Here is a 19,814-nt window from a genome sequence, read left to right on the forward strand (position 1 = left end):
CGGGGGCTCGTGCGGACCGAAGGGGGTGCGGCGAGAGGAGGGAGGGACGCGGGGAGGGGGCGCGGCGCGGCTGACGCGGGCCGGGGTCCGCGCGGCTGGCTGTGGGCGGCGGCGGCGCGCAGCGACACAGCGTCGCGAGGCGAGGACGAGCGAGCGCCGCGCCCGCATCTCCTCGCGCAGCCCGCCCCGCGCGCCCCGAGGAGCGGCCGCCGCCGAGCCTGCCGCGTCCCCTCGGCGCTCCTGCCGCTCCCGGCGCAGCCATGGCCCCGGCCCTCTGGCCGCGCCTCAGCCGCGTCCTCTGGCTCGCCTGCCTCCTGCCCTTGGCCCCGGCTGGGGTGGCCGCAGGTAAGGCGCCGCGCCCTCCGCTGGGCCTCGGAGCGGTCTCCGGCGGGCGCTCCAGCCGCCAGCCGCGGAGGTGGCGCCGTGCGCTCTGCGCGCACCTCCTTCCTCCCGGGAGACCTCCGCAGCGCGCTGCGGAGGAGAGCGTGGCCAGCCGGCCCCTCGAAGCCCTCTCATCTCTCCCTCCATCCTTCTCCCCAGACGTTGTCCCGGCACTCGTGGGGTCTCCCCGTGCTCCTCGGTTCCCGCTGCCACCTCCGGATCGCCCCTGCCCTGGGAACCGCGCGCGGTGGCCGGTGCATCCGGGGGGATGGCTGGGGACCTCGCAGCCGCGGGGGGGGGGGGGAGCGGTGAGGAGGACGATGCGGGGACACCGGGAATGTGCGGGTCGGTCATCACGCCACAGCCCCCCAGGGAGCGCGGGCAGGTTGCCCCGGAGCAGCGCCTTTAAATGTCGCCTTATCTGGAGAGGTACCCACCCCTCCCCCCCCCATCCCCGCTCGAGGAAGACTTTGGCGAGGTTTCGATTTTAGAGTCCAAGAGGCCAGTCTGCCATTTCGTCTTTGGAATGGTTTCCAAAATGGACCCCAAGCTGACAGGTTCTGCTGGGTGCTCCCCCCCAACCCCACCGCCGGAAGGCCAGCATTAACCTTTCTGCCACATTTTGGTGACAACAAAAGGACCCGGATTGGAGAGTTGTTGGGGGACAGGTGGGATGTGGACAGCTCTGGGGATGTGCTTGTGTTAAATATCCAACATTTTTTCATTACGCGCCCCCCCCCAATAATGGTAGAAAGAGGAAGAGATTTAATCAAAATTGTGAAAGAAAAGCCCCAAGGTAAAATAAAAACCTGCATCTTAGGGATGAAAATAGAATTTTGTGGGAATTATGTTTGGTCAGGATCACCTGCTTCCCTCCTGGAAATTCACAGAGAGACGGGGGTCTCCTGTCCATTGGGTTTACGTGTGTCCAGAAGTGATCAATGGTGGCCAAAATTCTAAAAAAAAAAAAAAAAAAAAAAGAAAGAAAAAGTAAATTAATTTTTTGGAGATCATGTGTGGTTTCCAGCCTGGCCTATTCGTGATGTGAGCCAGAGAGCCGGGAATTAGGTTGGGGAGCATACCTTCTCCCACAGGAAAAGCAGAGAGACTTGGAAGCCCTTTCCATTCTTGCTGGGGTCTGGGTCAGCCCACACCAAGTGCCTCCCACAGGAAAGGCGTAGGCTAGAGTCCTTGTCCTGGATCATTCGTTAATTCCAGGTTATGTTCAGATTTCAGACGTACCCTGGGAAGTGTTTGAGGCTACCTACATGGGCAATGTGAAAGAACTGATGTAGCCATTTTCTAGAACGTTCCAGGTTCCCACATGCTGTGTCGTCAGGGAAAATGCGCTCCAAGTGGAAGCCCTGGGGACCTGCTAGTGAGTGAGTGTTGCTTCTGTGGGTCAGGCTTCCTGGCAGTGGTCACTTCGCTTTGTGCTTTGACCCTTTCAGCTCTGGGTCACTCAGTGCACCCGTGGAGCCCCCTCAGCCCCTCCCTTAGCTGTTCTGTACTCCAAGGCCATGTCGCCTGGGCTCCCCAACCTGAAAAGATGGGTTTAGATGGGGAGGGCGATAGGACTCGGGCTTGGTTCCATCAGCCACAAGTGGCACAGCCTTCATGGTCCACTTGGATGCCCTGCGCCCTTCCGAGAGCCCTGACAGGAGCAGCGTCACCAGGGGGGTGAAACATCTGCTTTAAAAAAAAAAAAAAAAAAAAGCTTGAGAAAAAATGTCCTTGGAGCCTCCTTGTGTCTGGACAGGTGTGGGGGCTCTTAGGAGCTGGGCCAGTGTCTGTAGCCACAGCCCTTCCCCGCCCCCACCCATCCCTCCTCCCAGCCAGTCTGCTCTCTAGTGAGTTCTATTCCCCTGGCAACGGATCTGCGTAGCGCTGACATGCGCCTGTCTCCAGTCTCGTTGCAGATGCTGGATGGCCATTAGCATGCAGCCGAATGTCCCTGCCACCTGCCAGCCTCGCTCTGGCCCACACTCCTCGCCTGGGGTGGGGGGGGTGGGGGCTGGAGCAAGAGGGAGAAGGGAGGAGATGGTCTCTGTGAAGCCTGGCAGCCAAAGGGAGGGAGAATAGAACTCAGCCCAGGGGAGGGGGTGGTGGGTACGGATCTGCTTGGTGACTCCAGGTAGTTCCACGGGGACGTCAATGCACTCCTTTCCCTCAGTGTAAAATACACAATGTATTTTCTTGCAGGAATTTCTGCCATAGCATCTGGAACTCTTTGGGATTAAGACACCACAGGTCCCGTTTTCAGTGCCAGTCCAAATGAGTGTACAATCCAAAATATGGCTCTGGGGAAGGGGATTCAGAACAGGGAATATGTGACATGGACGAGGGGAAAGGCTGGAGCAGGAGTCCCTGGTGGGGGCAGGTAGCGCGGCCACAAGGCAAATGGGATGCCACTGAGGACTCACACTCGCTCTTGTCCCAGATTTGCTGAGTCTAGCAGGTCTCTCGTGAGCTCCCTGAGGGCAGGAAGGGTGTCCTGTACTTCTGGGTCCTTCCCAGCACTTGTGGGGCACAAGGCAAGGGGCTCAGTCAGTACCACCTGGGTGAATGTTCTCCTGGGACACTGCTAGGTGGGCTGGTCCCTCAGCCACGCTCTTCTCTCCAGGTGCCACGGTTAGCAGCAGTGTTGAACACCTACTATGTGCCAAGCACTTTGTTAGGCACATGGGGAGATGAGGATAACCCCTACCCTCGAGCTTGTGGTGCACCTGCCAAAGGAGACAAAGAAACCTTCATGCCAACTCAGGGTTGGGACCACTGAGTGCTCAAGCTGTTCAGAGAGCACTGAGGGGGTGAGGGGTTGAGGGAAGGCTTCCTGGAAGAGGTTATATCCTCTGACATGTAGGTGGAGAAGGGCAGTGAAGACAGCATGTGCAAAGACCCTGAGGCTAGGAAGGACAGAACATGGGGGAGAAGCTGTAAGAGTTAAAGTGGCCGGCCCCAGCATGGATGTGCCAAGATGTGAATTTGGACTTCACACTGAAGCTGGTCCATGAACACATTATCGTGGAGGAAGGTTGTTGGTCGGGGTGGGAGGGATGATGCTGAGATGGGGAAGGACTGGAGGCCGAGGGCCAGGGCCAAGGATGAAGCCAGTAATGCTGGCCTTCAGCAATGCTAGTAGTGATGAAGGGGAAGCAAATGTGCCTGGCTGGAAGGGGTAGTAACAAGGGCCTAGGGTAGATTCCTGGGACAGCTGGTCCCTCCAGGCCCAACAGAGAGCAATGGCAGAAAATGGGGAGGGGAGAACTCCAGAGGGTCTAGAGCCAGCACCTTCCAACGGAACATTGTGATGAAGGAAATATTCTACACCCGTGCTGTCCAGAAGAATAGCTATTAACCACCCCTGGCTATGAAGCACTTGAAATGTGGCTAGTGCAACCGAGGAACTGAATTTTTAGTATTGGTTAGTTTTAAGTAATCAAATTAATTTAAACGTAATTACCTGTGGCTAGTAGCTACTCTTTTGCTTAGTGCAGGTCTGGAGCCCAGAAAGTAGGTCTGTTACTTGGTTTCTTTTAGGAGGTGCTTAAAGCCAGGAGAGCAGGTGCGTGAGGCCAGGAAGGTGGGTGGGAGTGAGTGAAATAAATGAGCAGAGTGAGCCTTGCAGCCCCTCCAGCCTTCCTTCTGCATCACTTCTTCTGGTGAGGCGTATGCTGTTGTAGGCTGGACGCTCTTGAACCTGGAGCCCTTCAGAAATCTCACCTACAGAGGAAATTTACAAATGACAGGAAAATAGTCACTAAGACACAGCAGTGATGCTGTTGACAAGAGGGAAGGGTTCTGTGAATCAAACTATACCGGCTTGGGGCTCCTGGCTGGCTCAGTCAGTAGGGCATGAGACTCTTGATCTCATGAGTCCGAGCCCCATGCTGGGGGTTGAGTTTACTTGAAAAAAAAAAAAAAAAAAAAAAAAAAGATATACCTGCTTGACGGATTCTCATGCCAATAGTGAAATTCACATTAGTGCAACCACGGACATGACATATGAGAAAATAATTCAAAATTGTGTGCAGAGTGTGAATATGTCTCAATTAAAATAAATTAAAAACTTCTAGGGGCACCTGGGTGGCTCAGTCAGTTAAGCATCCGACTCTCAGTTTTGGCTCAGGTCATGATCTCACGATTTTAAGAGTTTGAGCCCCGCATGTTCGAGTCCCACATCGGGCTCTGTGCTAATGTGTGGAACCTGCTTGGGATTCTCTCTCCCTCTCTCTTTCTCTGCCCCTCCCCTGCTCAAGCTGTCTCTCTCAAATAAATAAACTAAAAAAATTTTTTTTAATAAATTTTAAAAAATTTAAAAACTCCTGTGCATGAAAAGCAGACATGAGGACAGCAGTATGGTTGTAACTGTTGTCCTTAGGAGGTAGGATAATGGGACATGTCTACTATTCTTTACACGTACGTATGTATTACTTTTATGATGGAAAGAAACCTTATTTTAAAAATCTTACCTTGTTGGTATGACAAAATGTTGTGCAGCTATGTAAAGCAATCAAAGAATAATGACTTAGGAAAATGCCCATGATACAGAATTGGAAACAATGGAACATGTAATTCCAAAGTATGAGCATAATTTTTTTTTTAAGTAGGACATGCCCAAATTTGGTAACAGTGATTGTTACCGGTTATTTTAATTAAAAAAAATTTTTTTTTCAACGTTTTTATTTATTTTTGGGACAGAGAGAGACAGAGCATGAACGGGGTAGGGGCAGAGAGAGAGGGAGACACAGAATCGGAAACAGGCTCCAGGCTCCGAGCCGTCAGCCCAGAGCCCGACGCGGGGCTCGAACTCACGGACCGCGAGATCGTGACCTGGCTGAAGTCGGACGCTTAACCGACTGCGCCACCCAGGCGCCCCTTTAATTTTTTAAGTTTATTTATTTATTTTGAGAGAGAGAGCAGGGGAGGGGCAGAGAGAGAGAGAGAGAGAGAGAGGAAGAGAGAGAATCCCAAGCAGGGTCCACGCTGTCAGCACAGAGCCTGATGCGGGGCTTGAACTCATGAACTGTGAGATCATGGCCTGAGCCGAAACCAAGACTCAGATGCTTAACTGACTGAGCCACCCAGATACCCCAATTATTTTAATTTTTAATAAAATTTTTTAATTTTTAATTTTCTCTCTTTTCAGTTTACAAGCAGTCTTCCCTTCAGTGTGGTAGTTGGGAAGGGAGTGTTACTTAAAAGGCCTCTTACCCAACCTCTGTCCCATATGCTCAAGGCCCTGTTCTCTCCTGGGATCCTGCAAGACTAATTCCCAGGTTCCCCGTAAGAGCTGCGTCCTCAGGATTTCATTTCAAGTCCCCCAAGGAGTCAACTGCTCGTGTCACACAGTTGCTGCGTTGGCCCCAGCAGAAATCCCAGAGGTCGCTTGGAACAATGCAGTCCGGTCAGACCATCTGTGATAATGAAGATATTCTGTATCTGTGCCAATATGGCGACCCTTAGCCACCCGTGGCTGTTGAGCGCTTGAAATGAGGCTACCGTGACTGAGAATGTGGGCTTTAACTTTTGTTTCACTTTAGTCAAAACTCAGACAGCCACGCGTGGCCAGTGCGGATCTAGAACCTCTTCCTTTACAGATTCAGAAACCGACCACGATGGAAGAGGGCTTGGCTCGAATCAAAGTGGACCTTTGTCCCAAGGCTTGTTCTGTCACTAGGCGTTAGGACTCTTACAGGGTCCAGACTCAGCTTTGTGTTTCAGACTGGAGTTCTGTTTGACATGTAGTCTGGTCCAAAAGACCAGGTAATAGAGGGCGTTTTTTGGCAGCTAATCCCTCCTGTGACATACGTTGGCAGTTATTTTCACAGCTGAGAAATAAGTCTGGCCGGGTCAGGCCTGTGTTCTGGAAGGCCCTGCTTGGCCGGCATAAAAAGAAAATATATGGAGTCAGTTGGGCCTGGGTTTGAATCCCAGCTTGACAGTGAACTAGCCATATGACCCTGGGGCAAGTCACTTGAGCTGCCTGGGCCTCAGCTTCTCCACCTGTAGAATAGGATAATAAAAGCCAGCCCAGACAGGGACAGTGGGGTTCCTTGTCACACCTCTCCTGAAGTAGTCTTTGTCTCTGGGCTTCCAGGGCTGTATGAACTCCGCCTCACCACCGATGGCCCTGCCACCACAGGGGCGGAGGTGACCATCACAGCCAGCCTGGTGGCCAACGAAAACGGCAGCCTGGTCCTGCCCTCCAACACCCGCGTCTACCGCTTCCACTGGATCCATACCCCGCTGCTGCTCACGGGGAAGACTGACGAGGCTCTCAGTTCCACCATCCGCGCCGTGGGGAACGTGCCCGGGGACTTCCCTGTCTCCGTCTGGGTCACCGCTGCCGACTGCTGGACGTGCCAGCCCGTGGCGAGGAGCCTCCTCGTCCTCCCCATCACAGGTGAGGACCTTTGAAGGCTACTTTGCCTTCAAATTTGGGGCAGAGGGAAACATCCGGCCTGGTCAGTAACCGTATAAACCCAAAGTAGACTCATGGTCCCTTCTGTGTTTGTTAACAGAGGATCAGAAAATGGCAATACCCACTGCTGGCAGGGTTGTGCTGCAAGGGACACTGAAAGCACATGTTGCTCCTAGGGGTATATACATTAACACAGCCCTCTGGAGAGCAGCTGATTCGTATGTATCAATGGTTACGCACTATTTCAGCTTTTGGTCTGTCTGTTCTCATTCCTCCCACCTTCCTACCCCACCACTGCTCTCTCCTTCCAAAAAGGCCCTGCTCTCTTGGAGTATATTTGTCTTCAGGAAATGCATTTCCATTTGGGTAATGCTTTGTGCACAAAAATGTTCCTGGCAAGGGTGTGTGTAATATCTAATAATGGAAGAAAACATTAGCCAAACTAAGCGGACAGCCGTAAGGGAACTAGCTAAGTATATGGATATAATTTGTATAACGAATAACAATGATCTTTCCAAACAGCTGATAATGTTCTGGGGAATACTCGTGGGTATTAGATTTTAAAAAGCAAAGCGCAAACTTCTATAGCCAATTTGATCAACTGTTTAATATATGCATGTGTACGTAATACCCCAGCTATTAACGTAGGCACAAATGCTTTGCAGTTCTTCAAAACGTCAACAGTAGTTGTGTTTGAATGATAGGCAGTTTCTTTTTTTATTTTTTACTTAAATGTTTATATTTTTGAGAGAGAGAGAGAGAGAGAGAGAGAGAGCGAGCTTGCATCAGCGGGGGAGGGACAGAGAGAGACAGAGACAGGATCCGAAGCAGGCTCTGCACTGACAGCAGAGATCCCAACATGAGGCTTGGTTGTCTCACGAACTGTGAGATCATGGCCCAACGTGGGGCTCAACTGAACTCACAAAATGTGAGATCATGACCTAAGCCGAAGTCAGAGACTTAACCAACTGAGCCACCCAGGTGCCCTAATGATAGGCAGTCTCTTTTGTTTTCATTCTACTTTTCTGCATTTTCCAAATGAGCTTTATCAGGCACGCCTTACTTTCTGCTTTTGGGTTGAAAAAAAATGAGTACCTAAATTTTTTTTTTTACAGACGGAGACACAGAACGGTGGTCCTTACCCAGCCCAGCACACTGGGTACAGAGCCGATCAGTAGACATGCTCATTTTTTTTCTAGACTCTAATAATTTGAAATATCTCTCAAAAACTTCTTTCAAAGCCTATGCGTTTCCTTCTGGTCCTGGGCATCTTTTGTGCTAAGAAAGTTCAGGATCCTGGTGAAAGGGGTGCAGGAGCAACGCTGTGCATGTGATGTGTGCCATGAGTCTGCACCAGTGTCCGTGCAGCAGGGGCAATGATGTGGGGGGCGTGCGCCTCTGTGTTCAGGGACCCGCAGCGTCCTCTCCCGCCACCACCCAGCCCTGACAGCCAGAAGGGCAGGGCAGGGAGAGGCTGTCCTGCCAGTTAGCATGTGAGGTCACTCCCTGGCTCCGCCTTCCCCTTCCCTTGGTGGACTCACCCACCTTCGGTCTCTCTCCCAGAGCTCCTCGTGGGGAACCTCGTTGTCTCCCAGAACACCTCCCTGCCCTGGCCCAGCTCTTACCTCACCAAGACAGTCCTTAAAGTTTCCTTCCTCCTCCATGACCCGAGCAACTTCTTCAAGACTGCCTCATTTCTCTACAACTGGGACTTCGGAGATGGGTATGCTCTTCCCTCTTGATGCCCCCAAGCTTTGGCCTATGGGTGGTGGCCCCATTGTCCCATGCAGAGTGCTCCGTACTCTCTGACCTTCACCTGCCCATTCTCTCTCTCTCTCCAAACATTCCTTCAACACCTGCTCTGTGTCAGGCTCGGGGTGCGTGGGGACCAGTGGTGAGTTAGTCACAGGACCTGCCTTCTAGGTGCCTGCAACCTAGTAGAGGAGGTCATTGGTGGCCCCAGACAGCCCTTTAAGAAAGGTCAGAGTAGAATTTTTCTCCATTTGACTCCAAAAGGACGTACCTGGGTGATGGCGTGTGAGATTATACGCATGTGTTAGAACTCGGGTGTTATAGCTTCGTTTCTCCTGACTTCTCCTCTCCAAACAAGCCAGGCTGGAGGAGGCAGGTCAGGAAGTGGGTCAAGCACTGAGCTCCAGCAGCTCCAGCAGCCAGCCCCCAGATACCCTGAGCTCATGTGAGGGTGAGTGCCCCGTGGAGACCCCTCACTCCACTTAGGTCCCGTCAAGTCCCGGGCTGATGGTCCTTCCCACTCTATCCCATATTTTTCCGCCTTTCACTTCTTGGCATTCCTTATGATATTTCTCAGTCTGGCAGAGAAACAGACCAATTTTCCAAGTTCATCGAAGGCTTAGTAATCTTTCTCACGCACCACTCCTCACCCCCACGAGACTTAGAGGCCCAGCATGCTTTCTTATGTACAGTAATAAATTAGAGAGCAAAGTGGGGACTCCTCCTAATTATAGCAAAAATAGTTCATAAAACAAACACAGGAACACACTTACCTGGAAATGGGCAAGATCCCGTGTGAAGAAAACAATAGGGTGCCAAGAGGTATCAAAGATTTGAGTAGATGCGTATGTACATCATGTCCAGGACCAGGATGCTGAATCTTAATATTGTAAAGATGCCCATTTCCTTCCAGTTATCCTGTAAGCTTGATGCAAATCCAATAAATGTTCCAATAAGTATAATTTCTGGAATGTCACAAAGCTTCTACAGTGCATCTAAATTTGGCACGTAAATACACACATATACACACACGTACATATATTTGTATACACAAATGTATATATACGTGTGTATGTATATAAAAACATATATGGTTATAAACACATGTGGTTTTAGAACATAAAGAACATCTAGAACATCTGTCTCAAACCAGGGGACAGCATCTGTATTAATTAGGGGCATTTCTTTTAATATTAAATGCTTTATTTACTATTGTTACTATATTTGAACATTCTTACTAGCCAATGAAATAAAGCAAGAAAAAGAAATGAGATATAAATATTGTAAAGCAGGAGACAAAAACATCACACACAGATGGCCTAGAAAACACAAGAGACCCAACTAAAAAAATCTTAGAACTAAAAAGAGATTTTAGTAATATGGGTGCTTACAAAACAAAAATCATAGCCTTTCCATATGATGGCAATGGAAAAAAATCTTTCACAATAGTTATAAACTGTAAAAGCTGAGAGAATGAACTTAGCCTAAAATTGTAGGATTTATGTGGATAAAACCACAGATTATACCTAGAACCTCAAAAAGACTTTTAAGAGAGAATTTCTGAATATTGTCAGAAGGAAAAAAAAGATCATCAAAGCAGCATAATGATGAATGGGGTTGGGGAGAAGAATTAGAAATACATAAATGTATTTTAAAAACTACAAATCACAAAAGTGTGTTCAGTAGAACAGAATGGAAAAGGCAGACACAAATCGAAGTTTAAATGCACATCTAGTATATGATAACAGTGGTATTTCTAGCCAGTGAGTAAAGACATATTACTTATTTAATAAATGGTACTAGGACAGTGGGTTAACTATTTAGAAGAAAAACAATCTGATCCTTAACAAGAGCAATTCCAGATAGATTACAAAGTACACATAATGAGCCAGGACTAGATTGAAATGTAGATGATCCCCTGCAATTGGATGACTTGGCAGTGGGGAAAGCATTTTGTAAGAATAAAAACAGGCAGACACTATAAAGGAAAAAAATGCAAGATTTGGCATCACTAGATCTAATATCTGAGTATGAAGGAAATAAATCAAACCAAAAGACAAGGTTAAACTGGGAGAAAATATTTGGAAAATAGGTAAAGGTTTGTTAAACTTCATATATAAAGAGCACTGAGAAATCAACACAAAGATTTTCTTTATTGTTATTAGACTTCCTTTTGAAGTAATCCAGGTAATTGCAGGAATTTATATACTTTATATGGAGGTATGATTCTCTATTACAATGAGAAAAGTAAGGCTTACAGTTCTATACATAAGACATTTAGAATTGAGATTTAAAGCCAAATATGTCTTAACTCCAAAGTTCATATTTTTTCCCTCCCAGGATTGTCCTTGTCTCTAATGCAGGGCCTCTTTTAGATTCCTGGTTGAAGGGGGCAGAGCACTTCCTGGCAGGTGACAGGCACTTGTTGCTGGGAGTTCTCCTACCTGTCACTTACAAGCACAAGGATGACAGGCAGCCACTTGACCCAAGCACAGCTGACCTTGCGTCCTGGTGGCTCTGGGGGCTGCTGCTGTGATGACCAGTGGTTTTCTCACAAGGCATTGGGGGCTGAGCTTGTCACCCCGCAGACACCCACCCCCGATTCTGAGAGGTCACGTGAGTCACTTCCATTGTCTCCCTCCTGCCACTTTACAGCACCCAGATGGTGACTGAAGACGCAGTAGTCTACTACAACTATTCGATCATTGGGACCTTCACTGTGAAGCTCAAGGTGGTGGCAGAGTGGGAACAGGCAACGCAGGATGCCGGGAAGGGCATCGTGCAGAAGACAGGAGACTTCTCTGCCTCCCTGAAGCTGCAGGGTGGGTCCCTGGGGGCTGGTGCGGGTTGAGCACGTGGCCCCTTGGGCAGCCCTGGGCACCACTCCTTCCAAGGTTGGATCAGGTGCAGATCAGAGGGGCTCTGGTCGGGCCCCAGATTGGGCTTGGCTGCGCACCCCCTGTTCTTGTTCCCCTGGCATCCCCTCTGCATGGCCTGTCATCATCCCTGCTTCTAAGAAGGCACTGAAGGCCACAGAGGAGGTCACGTGGCCACCAGACCCCAACCCTCCTCTCCCCGACTCTGGCAAGAGGGGGCGCTTGGGCCCCTGTGGCAGATTTCTCCGTGTGCTGCCGGGCAGGCTAATGGGCCCGGTGCTTTCCCCACGGTGCCCAGGCGATGGGGGAGGGGCACTTACTCCGAGCCAGCCCTTGGTCCTGGTTCCCAGAGCTCCGCCTGCTTCCTCCAGTGTCCTCACTCTGAGCGGGCTCTGGAACCTGCTGCTGTTGAGGAGGCAGGACCCAAGCACGCCCGGGACAGACCTCCCACCTGCCCTTGGAAGGGAGAGCCTGGGGGAGGACAAGGCGGTGGTCACACGGCCCCGAGCTGTGGGAGCGCTGAGACAGCTGTCCTCAGTCTCCGGGTCTAACGGGGCCCCTCTCTGCCTTTCAGAAACCCTTCGAGGCATCCAGGTCTTGGGGCCCACCCTAATTCAGACCTTCCAAAAGATGACAGTGACCTTGAACTTCCTGGGGAGGTGAGTGAACCCCACGGTGGACAGCGGGTGACGCATTGCCCTGCCCATACTCTCCCGTGGGTGACCCTGAGCCTGCTCCATCTCCTGAGGGGCCCCAGGTTTAGGGGCCGGGGAAGGCTTATGCCACCTTGCCCTGCAGCCATGGGGGAGCTGTGGGCAGGGCTCCACACCCGAGGTCCTGGGGAGGGAGCACGGGCCCTTCAGGAGGGAGCACAGGTCTGCAGTGTGGGTGTTGAGGCAAAGGCAGGTGTGAAAAGCCCTCTGTATGTGGCTTCGGTCTGCTTCCATGGCCCCGGAAAGCCGACCGTCCCGGGTGGGAACTGGCCTGGCCGTCAGCAAGAACAGCCTCGGGCCCAGTTTGTAGTAAGCGACAGAGAAGCTGGACATGTTCTCTGCACAAGGGTGGACGGAGCTGCGGAGGTCAGCGGCCGGGGCCCAGCCCTCTGAGGACCCTTGTCCCTTAACCCAGGGACATGACGGCGGGAAGCAGGTCTAGATGGGGAGCAAGCAAAGTGACCAAGGAACGAGGAAGATGCGCCATGGGGCTGGAGTTGGTCTTTGGAGCTTTCCGGGAGCTTTGGGGGCAGGGGCTTGGTACTTGAAGAATGGGGTGGGAGCTACTCGGGCTTGGCAGATGTGATGGTTGAGGGGGCGGGAGGGTGTTTTACTGGCCTGTCCCCGTTTGCTTCACTAAGCCTGGCATCCTCTTGGGCTCTGGGACCATCTTATGTACCTGTACATAAGATGTACAGGTTCCCTTATGTTCCCTTGTCTGGAAGGTGTAAAAAGGAAGGACCACCTAGAGGACAGCTGGGTGTTCTGTCCTGAAAAGTACACTGAAGTTCACGGCTACCTGGCCTTTCTCAGACTTGGTCTGTGCTCCCATTCCTTGCTGAGCCATATTTTTAAGTTTTTATTTTATTTATTTTGGGGGGTGGGGGAGAGAAAGAGAGAGAGAGGGAGAGAGAGAGAGAATCCCGAGCGGGCTCCGCATTGTCAGCGCAGAGCCTGACGTGGGGCTCGAACCCACGAACCACAAGATCATGGCCTGAACGCGAACCAAAAGTCGACTGAGCCACCCAGGCGCCCCTTTGCGGAGCCATTTCTGAAAAGACACCCCCATTTCCCCGCAGCCCTCCCCTGACGGTGTGCTGGCGTCTCAAGCCCGAGTGCCTCCCGCTGGAAGAAGGGGAATGCCACCCGGTGTCCGTGGCCAGCACGGCTTACAACCTGACCCACACCTTCAGGGATCCCGGGGACTACTGCTTCAGCATCCGGGCCGAGAATGTCATCAGCAAGACGCATCAGTACCACAGGATCCAGGTGTGGCCTTCCAGTAAGTGACCCCTCGTCCTCTGCTCCCGTGCCACCCAGGCCGCAACACACAGTCAAGCCCGTCACTGCCACCAGTATGCTCCCTCCAGCTGACCCACCAATGTGACAGTCATCGCTGAACCTCCTGGCCCGTGCCTGTACCTCCCCCAAACACCAGGGCCAGAGCACCCTGCGGTTCGACCACCACCACCCTCGCTGCTGCCGGCAGTGCCCTCCCCTCCCCCACACCAGTTGGGATGCCCACCGTCTGGACCACGTGCCATTGATCCATGCTGCCCAGCATCAACCCGGCTTTGGCTCTCTCTTGCCTCCATCACTCCCGCCACCGTGTCCTTCCCACATGTTACCAATGCCACGCTGTCCCCATCATGAATGCTGCTCTCCTAAATACGCCACCACGATCACGAGCCTCCCTCCTCCGCCATCTCCCCGATCCTGCCGCTGTTGCCACCATTAAAACCAGCGTCCCCAGCGGTAGCTGCAGACCCTCAGGATGTTGTGGGTCTCCCGGGGAGCGGGAGCTACTCACAAAGGTTCCTGTCATTTGTAAGGATCCCTGGCCGTCTCCCCTGCAACAAATGCTCTTCTCCGAGTCATATCAGGCCCGGCCACTGGCTTATAGTCACAGGATTGGCCGATGGCGGCGTGAAGTTCTACCCTTCTTTTCCAGGGGGGCTCTTCTGTGACCCCAGAAAAGCACTTCCTTACAGACAGGAGAAAGTGGATGCCAGAACCCTGAGGAAGGATCTTTCAGGTGCCCACCCAGGTCCCAGCCTCTAGGGTACACAAAAAACCTTGCTAGCCACACTTGCCCCCACGGTCAGCCCGGCAAGTGCCCTGGATGCTGCCACTGTCCCCTCCAGTCTCCCCACTCCCTGTCTGAGCCATTGGGCAGATGCCATGCTCCACTCTGGGCCCTGGCTGGCCTTGTGGAGAGACTCTGTGACCTGTGGCCATCGTCAGAGGTCTTTGGCCCTGCCTCCCCCAGATCTCCTGGGCACGGAGTGCCTGGGCTCCCCCTGAATTGTGCAGAGAAGATAGCATTCTGGGTAATCAGTGCTGCCTTTTCTTGGAAAGCACAGCCTCATGCCTTACTGTGGCATCTATACCAAGGGGCAGGGTCGGGGAGGAGTGAGGGGAACCCATACTTGCTGATCACCTGCCGTGCACCTGACACATTCATGCCCCTCACCTCGTGGCATCTCCGAAGCAGCCTCATGGGTCAGTGTTAGCGTCAGAGAGCTTGGTCAGAGCTGGGGTTCGAACCTAGGACCGCCTAACTGCAGACACTGGGTTGTCCCTGCTCCCCGGTGCAGTTTCCTGACAGGAGGGTCAGTGAGTGAGCCCAGGGCTGGTGGAGGGGAGAAAGCAACAACAGGTCACGAGGCTGCTTGAGTGTCCTCACAGCATGGCTTCCCATCCCCAGTGCACATCACCCAAGAGATCAAGGAGGCAGCTGCGGTGTCTTTTATGGCCTGGACTGGGAAGTCGTCATTCCTGTCCTGTGCTGTTCGGTAGGAGCAAGCCATTGAGTCCAGCCCACGCTCAGGGTACACCTCTTGAAAGTGACTGTCAAGTAATATGTGGACACGTGTTATTTTTATTTTTTAAAGTTTATTTATTGGGGCACCTGAGTGGCTCAGTTGATTAAGCATCAGGCTCTTCGTTTCAGCTCAGGTCACGATCTCACGGCTTTGTGGGTTCGAGCCCCACGTCAGGCTCTGCGTTGGCAGCACGGAACCTGCTTGGGATTTTCTGTCTCTTTCTGCTCCTCCCCAACTCACGCTGTCTCTGTCTCTTTCGAAATAAATAAACTTTAAAAAAAATAAAGTTTATTTATTTTTTATTTATTTAAAAAAAATTTTAACGCATATTTATTATTGAGAGACAGAGCATGAGCATGGGAGGGGCAAAGAGAGGGAGACATAGAATCTAAAGCAGGCTCCAGGCTGTGAGCTGTCAGCACAGAGCCTGACATGGGGCTCGAACTCACAAACCGTGAGATCATGACCTGAGCCAAAGTTGGATGCTTAACCGACTGAGCCACGCAGGCGCCCCAGAGTTTATTTACTTATTTTGAGAGAGTGCATGTGTGTGCACATGTGTGTGAGAGTGGGGGATGGGCAGAGAGAGGAGGAGAAAGAATCCTGAGCAGGCTCTGCCCTGTCAGCACAGAGCCCTATATAGGGCTCGAACTCAGGAACCATGGGATCATGACCTGAGCCAAAATGAAGAGTTGGATGCTTAACGGATTGAGCCACCCTGGTGCCCCATGTGGACATATTTTAACGCCCTCACACACCCCAACTTGGTTTTTGTAGAATCCTAGATGAGATTCTCAATGCATGTACATAAGGAAAAGATAGCTCCTGTGGGGTTTGACTGTCCTATGCCCCATTGTGGTCTGAGAGCGAGCCTTCTCCACCAACTCCCCAGACCCATGACCTCATCCTCTCTCACTCCCAGGCATCCAGCCGGCTGTCTTTGCTTTCCCGTGTGCCACACTTATCACCATGATGCTGGCCTTCATCATGTACATGACCTTGCGGAATGCCGCTCATCAGAAGGACATGGTGGAGGTGGGTATTCAGGGGGGTGGAGGCCGGGTCACCAGGCTCCGACTGGAGAATGGGACCCGGAGGGGGTCTGGATGTCAGAGTGAGGTCCTGGGGCTGGGGAGGATGTGCCCAAGAGGCGCTCACAGACTGGGCCAAGTCGAGTTGGCTCTTTCCCATGTGACTTAACTCCCGTGCTCACCCCTTGCCTAGCAGCTGTGCCCCTGGTAAGGGAGAGGGCAGCCACCACGGGGAGGCCCAGAGAGCAGAAAAGCCGAAGGCACAGGGAAAGCACTGTGTGTCTCCAGGCAGCTGAGCTCATAAGGCCACCTGAAGGGGGTCCGGCAGGCGGGTGATTGACCCATGGGGTTTTGTTCACCATAGGTGGCTGATTTTGACTTTTCCCCCATGTCTGACAAGAACCCGGAGCCGCCCGCTGGGGTCAGGTGCTGCTGCCAGATGTGCTGTGGGCCCTTCCTGCTGGAGACTCCATCTGAGTACCTGGAAGTTGTCCGCGAGAACCACGGGCTCCTGCCGCCCCTCTACAAATCCGTCAAAACTTACACCGTGTGAGCAGCCCCCAGTCCCGTCTCAGCGCTAACTGACTGCCCGCTGGGCGCTTCAGACAGGGTGGCGCGTGCCACCGAGGAGAAGGGGTTCATGCGTGCGGGGCTGTCCACCCTGCTGGCCATCCATCCGTAATTCCAGCTGCCGCCACGAGCCCCCCCCACCTCAGCCCCACACCCCTGCCATCAGCCCATCTGTACAGTCCAGCCTCTGCCGTAAGCCCCTCTCAGTCCGCCCCACCCCACCCCCTTGCCTTTGAAGACCCCCAAGCAGGACTCCCAACACTCGACGGGGTCCCTCCTCTCTCCCAGGCGTGCCTGGCTGCCCCTCACCCATCCTTCCCATGTCGGCACTTTGGCCGTCCGTCTGCGGTTCGGGCTTCCCTCCCCCAGATGGCCCTGCCCAGGTCAGAGAACCAGGTGGATGGTCACCAATGGTTAAGGCTACGTCACAAAAGGTTGTATGTACGGAGACAAGCGCGTGCGTGTGCGCGCACACACACACACAAAACATGCGTCACACAGGCGTCTCAGATGATTTCCTCTGTATCAGTTATGTTCTCTGGGTCCTGAATTCGAACCAAAATGACATCTGACTTTTTCCATTTGGGCCCCACAGCTCCTCGGCCCGGCCCCTCCCTTTGTGCACTGTCCCTGTGGCTCCCGGGGCCCGTTTCCTGCCTGCTTGCTGTTGGGTTGGGTGCGGGCAGGGCTAATGCTTGGTGAGTGCGAAGTGCTTTCAAAATAGCGCCTTCATCCAGTGAGGAAGAGGCCTCACAGCAAAGGAGGAGCACGCCGGCGGGGACGTGGGTTCACTGTGGGAGACGGTGTTCTTGCGTGGCCTTGGGAAGGAGGAGGCAGGACTGGGGGGAGCCCGAGGGGGCTGGGCAGTGGCCCGCGGAGGGAGAGCACGAGGAGAGGGCAGGTGCAGGTGTAGAGAGAGGCCGCAATGAGGCCCCAGCACAGCCGCGCAGGAGCCTGGAGTAAGTGGGCCCTGTTTGGGGCAGGGCCAGGGCTGCGGGGGCAAAACCCCGTTGCCGTAATCTTTGCTGTCAGACTTTGTGCAGACAACAGCATTCCTGCTGTTTCCAGCTCATTCTCATGAAATACTGCCATTATTGCTGAATAAAGCTTGTGTGTTCTCAAATAGCCAAGCATATGCCGGGCAGCCAGAGTCCCTTTCTTTTCTGTGCGGGGGGGGCGGCGGGGAGGTGGTTGGGCCTTGAGGCAGCAGGGCATCCCTCTGTGTTCTCTGGCAGGTGTGGACGGAGCTGCTGTCTGGGGCGTCGGGGACCGGTCAGTCGTGCTGACTAGTCTTCCTTAAACCGCCACCAGGACTCTGAGGCGGGTCTCGTGGAGGCGGGTCCGGTTCCACCCCCTCCTTCTCCCCCTGTGACTCCAACATGCAGCCAGGTTTGAGGCTCTGAGCAGACGCTAGACGGAGTGGGGAGCAAGGCTGCGCTCAGGGGACTTGGAAACGCAGAGCCTTGGGCCCCACTCCCACCTGAGTCCGCACCTGCCAGGGGCAGCCACCTGTGTCCCCACAGGCCCACGGGAGTCCTGGTGCCCCATCGAGTGTGAGTGTCTCCAGTCCCTGCAGGGCTTCTTGAACTTGGATGTGCCTGAGAATCACCAGAGGTCTTGCTAAGCCACAGACTTTCATCGGGGAGGTCACGAGTAAGGCCTGGGATTCTAGGTTTCTAACAAGATTCGAGACACCGCTGATGTTGCTGGTCCAAGGACCACACTTTGAGTTGCACGCCTCAGAGTCCGCTTCTTCCGAAGCTCCTTTTCTTCTAGAAGAGGTTTGAGCTTTATAAAAAAAATTTTTTTAACATTTATTTATTTTTGAGAGAGAGAGAGAGAGAGAGCATGAGCAGGGGAGGGACAGAGAAAGAGAGGGAGACACAGAATCCGGAGCAGGCTCCAGGCTCTGAGCTGTCAGCACGGAGCCTGATGCAGTGCTCGAACTCAAGAACCACGAGGTCATGACCTGAGCCAAAGTCGGGCCCTTTACCGACTGAGCCACCCAGGGACCCCCCCCCCCTTCCCTTTTTGAGACAGAGTGAGCAGGGTAGAGGGGCACAGGGAGAGAGAGGGGGAAAGAGAGAGATGGAGAGAATCTCAAGCAAGTTCCACACTCAGTGCAGAGCCTGATGCAGGACTCGAACCCACAACCCTGGGATCATGACCTGAGCTGAAATCAAGAGCTGAGCATTCAACTGACTGAGCCACCCAGGTGCCCCTGGGCTTTTTTCTTAATTACCTCTGTTCTCCCACCACCCTCACCACCCAACCCAGCCAGCAGGTGTGCCCCAAGCCCCAAGCTGGACATGGGTAGGAATGAACCCCAACCCCACCTTGGCTGTCCCACTCTGGGAAGCCCCACGTTTAATGAGCCAAGTAATTGGGGGAACTCTGTCAGGCTTCAGCATCATTGGCATATGGGGCGGATGCTGCCACCTACACCTTTGCTCTGCCTCCCGACCCGGGGTCGGTATGTCAGGCCTCGGGATGAGAAGGGACCTGAGTGTGTTGTGGGGGACCCCTGTGCCTTGGATAACGTCCGAGGATCAAACAAGACCTTGGAGAAAGCTGGGGGAGAGAGGGGGCTGTTCTTGCCTTGAGTTATTTTAGTGTGCTCCCAACAGATGAGGGCTACGTGTCACACGTCATTTAGAACCACTCCCTGCTGGGATATATACAGCTCCTGTCCCTGCACTCGCCTTCAGGAGAACCCAGGATTAAGATACCTAAACTCCACCCAGAGGAATTCAGAAGGGGTTGTTTGTGCTACAGAAGGAGATCTGTATCTGTAAAAACTGGGGTGCTTCGGTGTTAGTCTTACAGAAGTTAAAACAGTTAAAAAAAAAAAAAAAACCGGGCACCTGGGTTGCTCAGTCGGTTAAGCGTGCAACTTCGGCTCAGGTATGATCTCGCAGTCTGCGGGTTCGAGCCCCACGTCGGGCCCTGTGCTGACAGCACAGAACCTGCTTCAGATTCTGTGTCTCCCTCTCTCTCTGCCCCTCCCCTGCTCATGCTGTCTCTCTCTCTCTCAAAAATAAATAAAACATAAAAAAAGAATAAAAACAAAACAAAAACAAATAGTCACCCACATGAAAGAGCTAGAAAGAACCACTGGGACAGAAATGCAGGAAAAAAACGGAGCGGTAGAGGGAGGGGTAACTTTGCCAACCGAAGATGCACACAGCTGCGGTACGACTCAGGAGGAAAACATTCGGCCTGCAAACTTTGGGGGTACACAG

At 52.9% G+C, this 19,814-nt stretch overlaps 1 protein-coding gene across 3 annotated transcripts; it reads left to right on the forward strand.

Annotated features, from left to right (window-relative positions):
• The first annotated feature begins 237 nt into the window (after nt 1-237).
• Nucleotides 238-17,707, forward strand: TMEM130 (transmembrane protein 130). 3 transcript variants are annotated; one of them, XM_030300430.1, is made up of 8 exons: nt 238-345; nt 6,482-6,787; nt 8,369-8,528; nt 11,213-11,379; nt 12,008-12,092; nt 13,226-13,428; nt 15,894-16,006; nt 16,367-17,707. In XM_030300430.1, the coding sequence occupies exons 1-8, from the start codon at nt 261-263 to the stop codon at nt 16,553-16,555; spliced, it is 1,308 nt and encodes a 435-aa protein (XP_030156290.1). In that variant the 5' UTR covers nt 238-260; the 3' UTR covers nt 16,556-17,707. The 3 variants fall into 3 exon arrangements, with proteins under 3 accessions (XP_030156290.1, XP_030156291.1, XP_032447528.1); XM_030300431.1 differs by having other exon boundaries at nt 239-345; nt 16,403-17,707; XM_032591637.1 differs by lacking the exon at nt 238-345 and adding an exon at nt 1,691-1,763.
• The last annotated feature ends 2,107 nt before the right edge of the window (nt 17,708-19,814 follow it).

Source organism: Lynx canadensis, chromosome E3, assembly GCF_007474595.2.
Source record: "Lynx canadensis isolate LIC74 chromosome E3, mLynCan4.pri.v2, whole genome shotgun sequence".
Classification (NCBI taxonomy): domain Eukaryota; kingdom Metazoa; phylum Chordata; class Mammalia; order Carnivora; family Felidae; genus Lynx; species Lynx canadensis.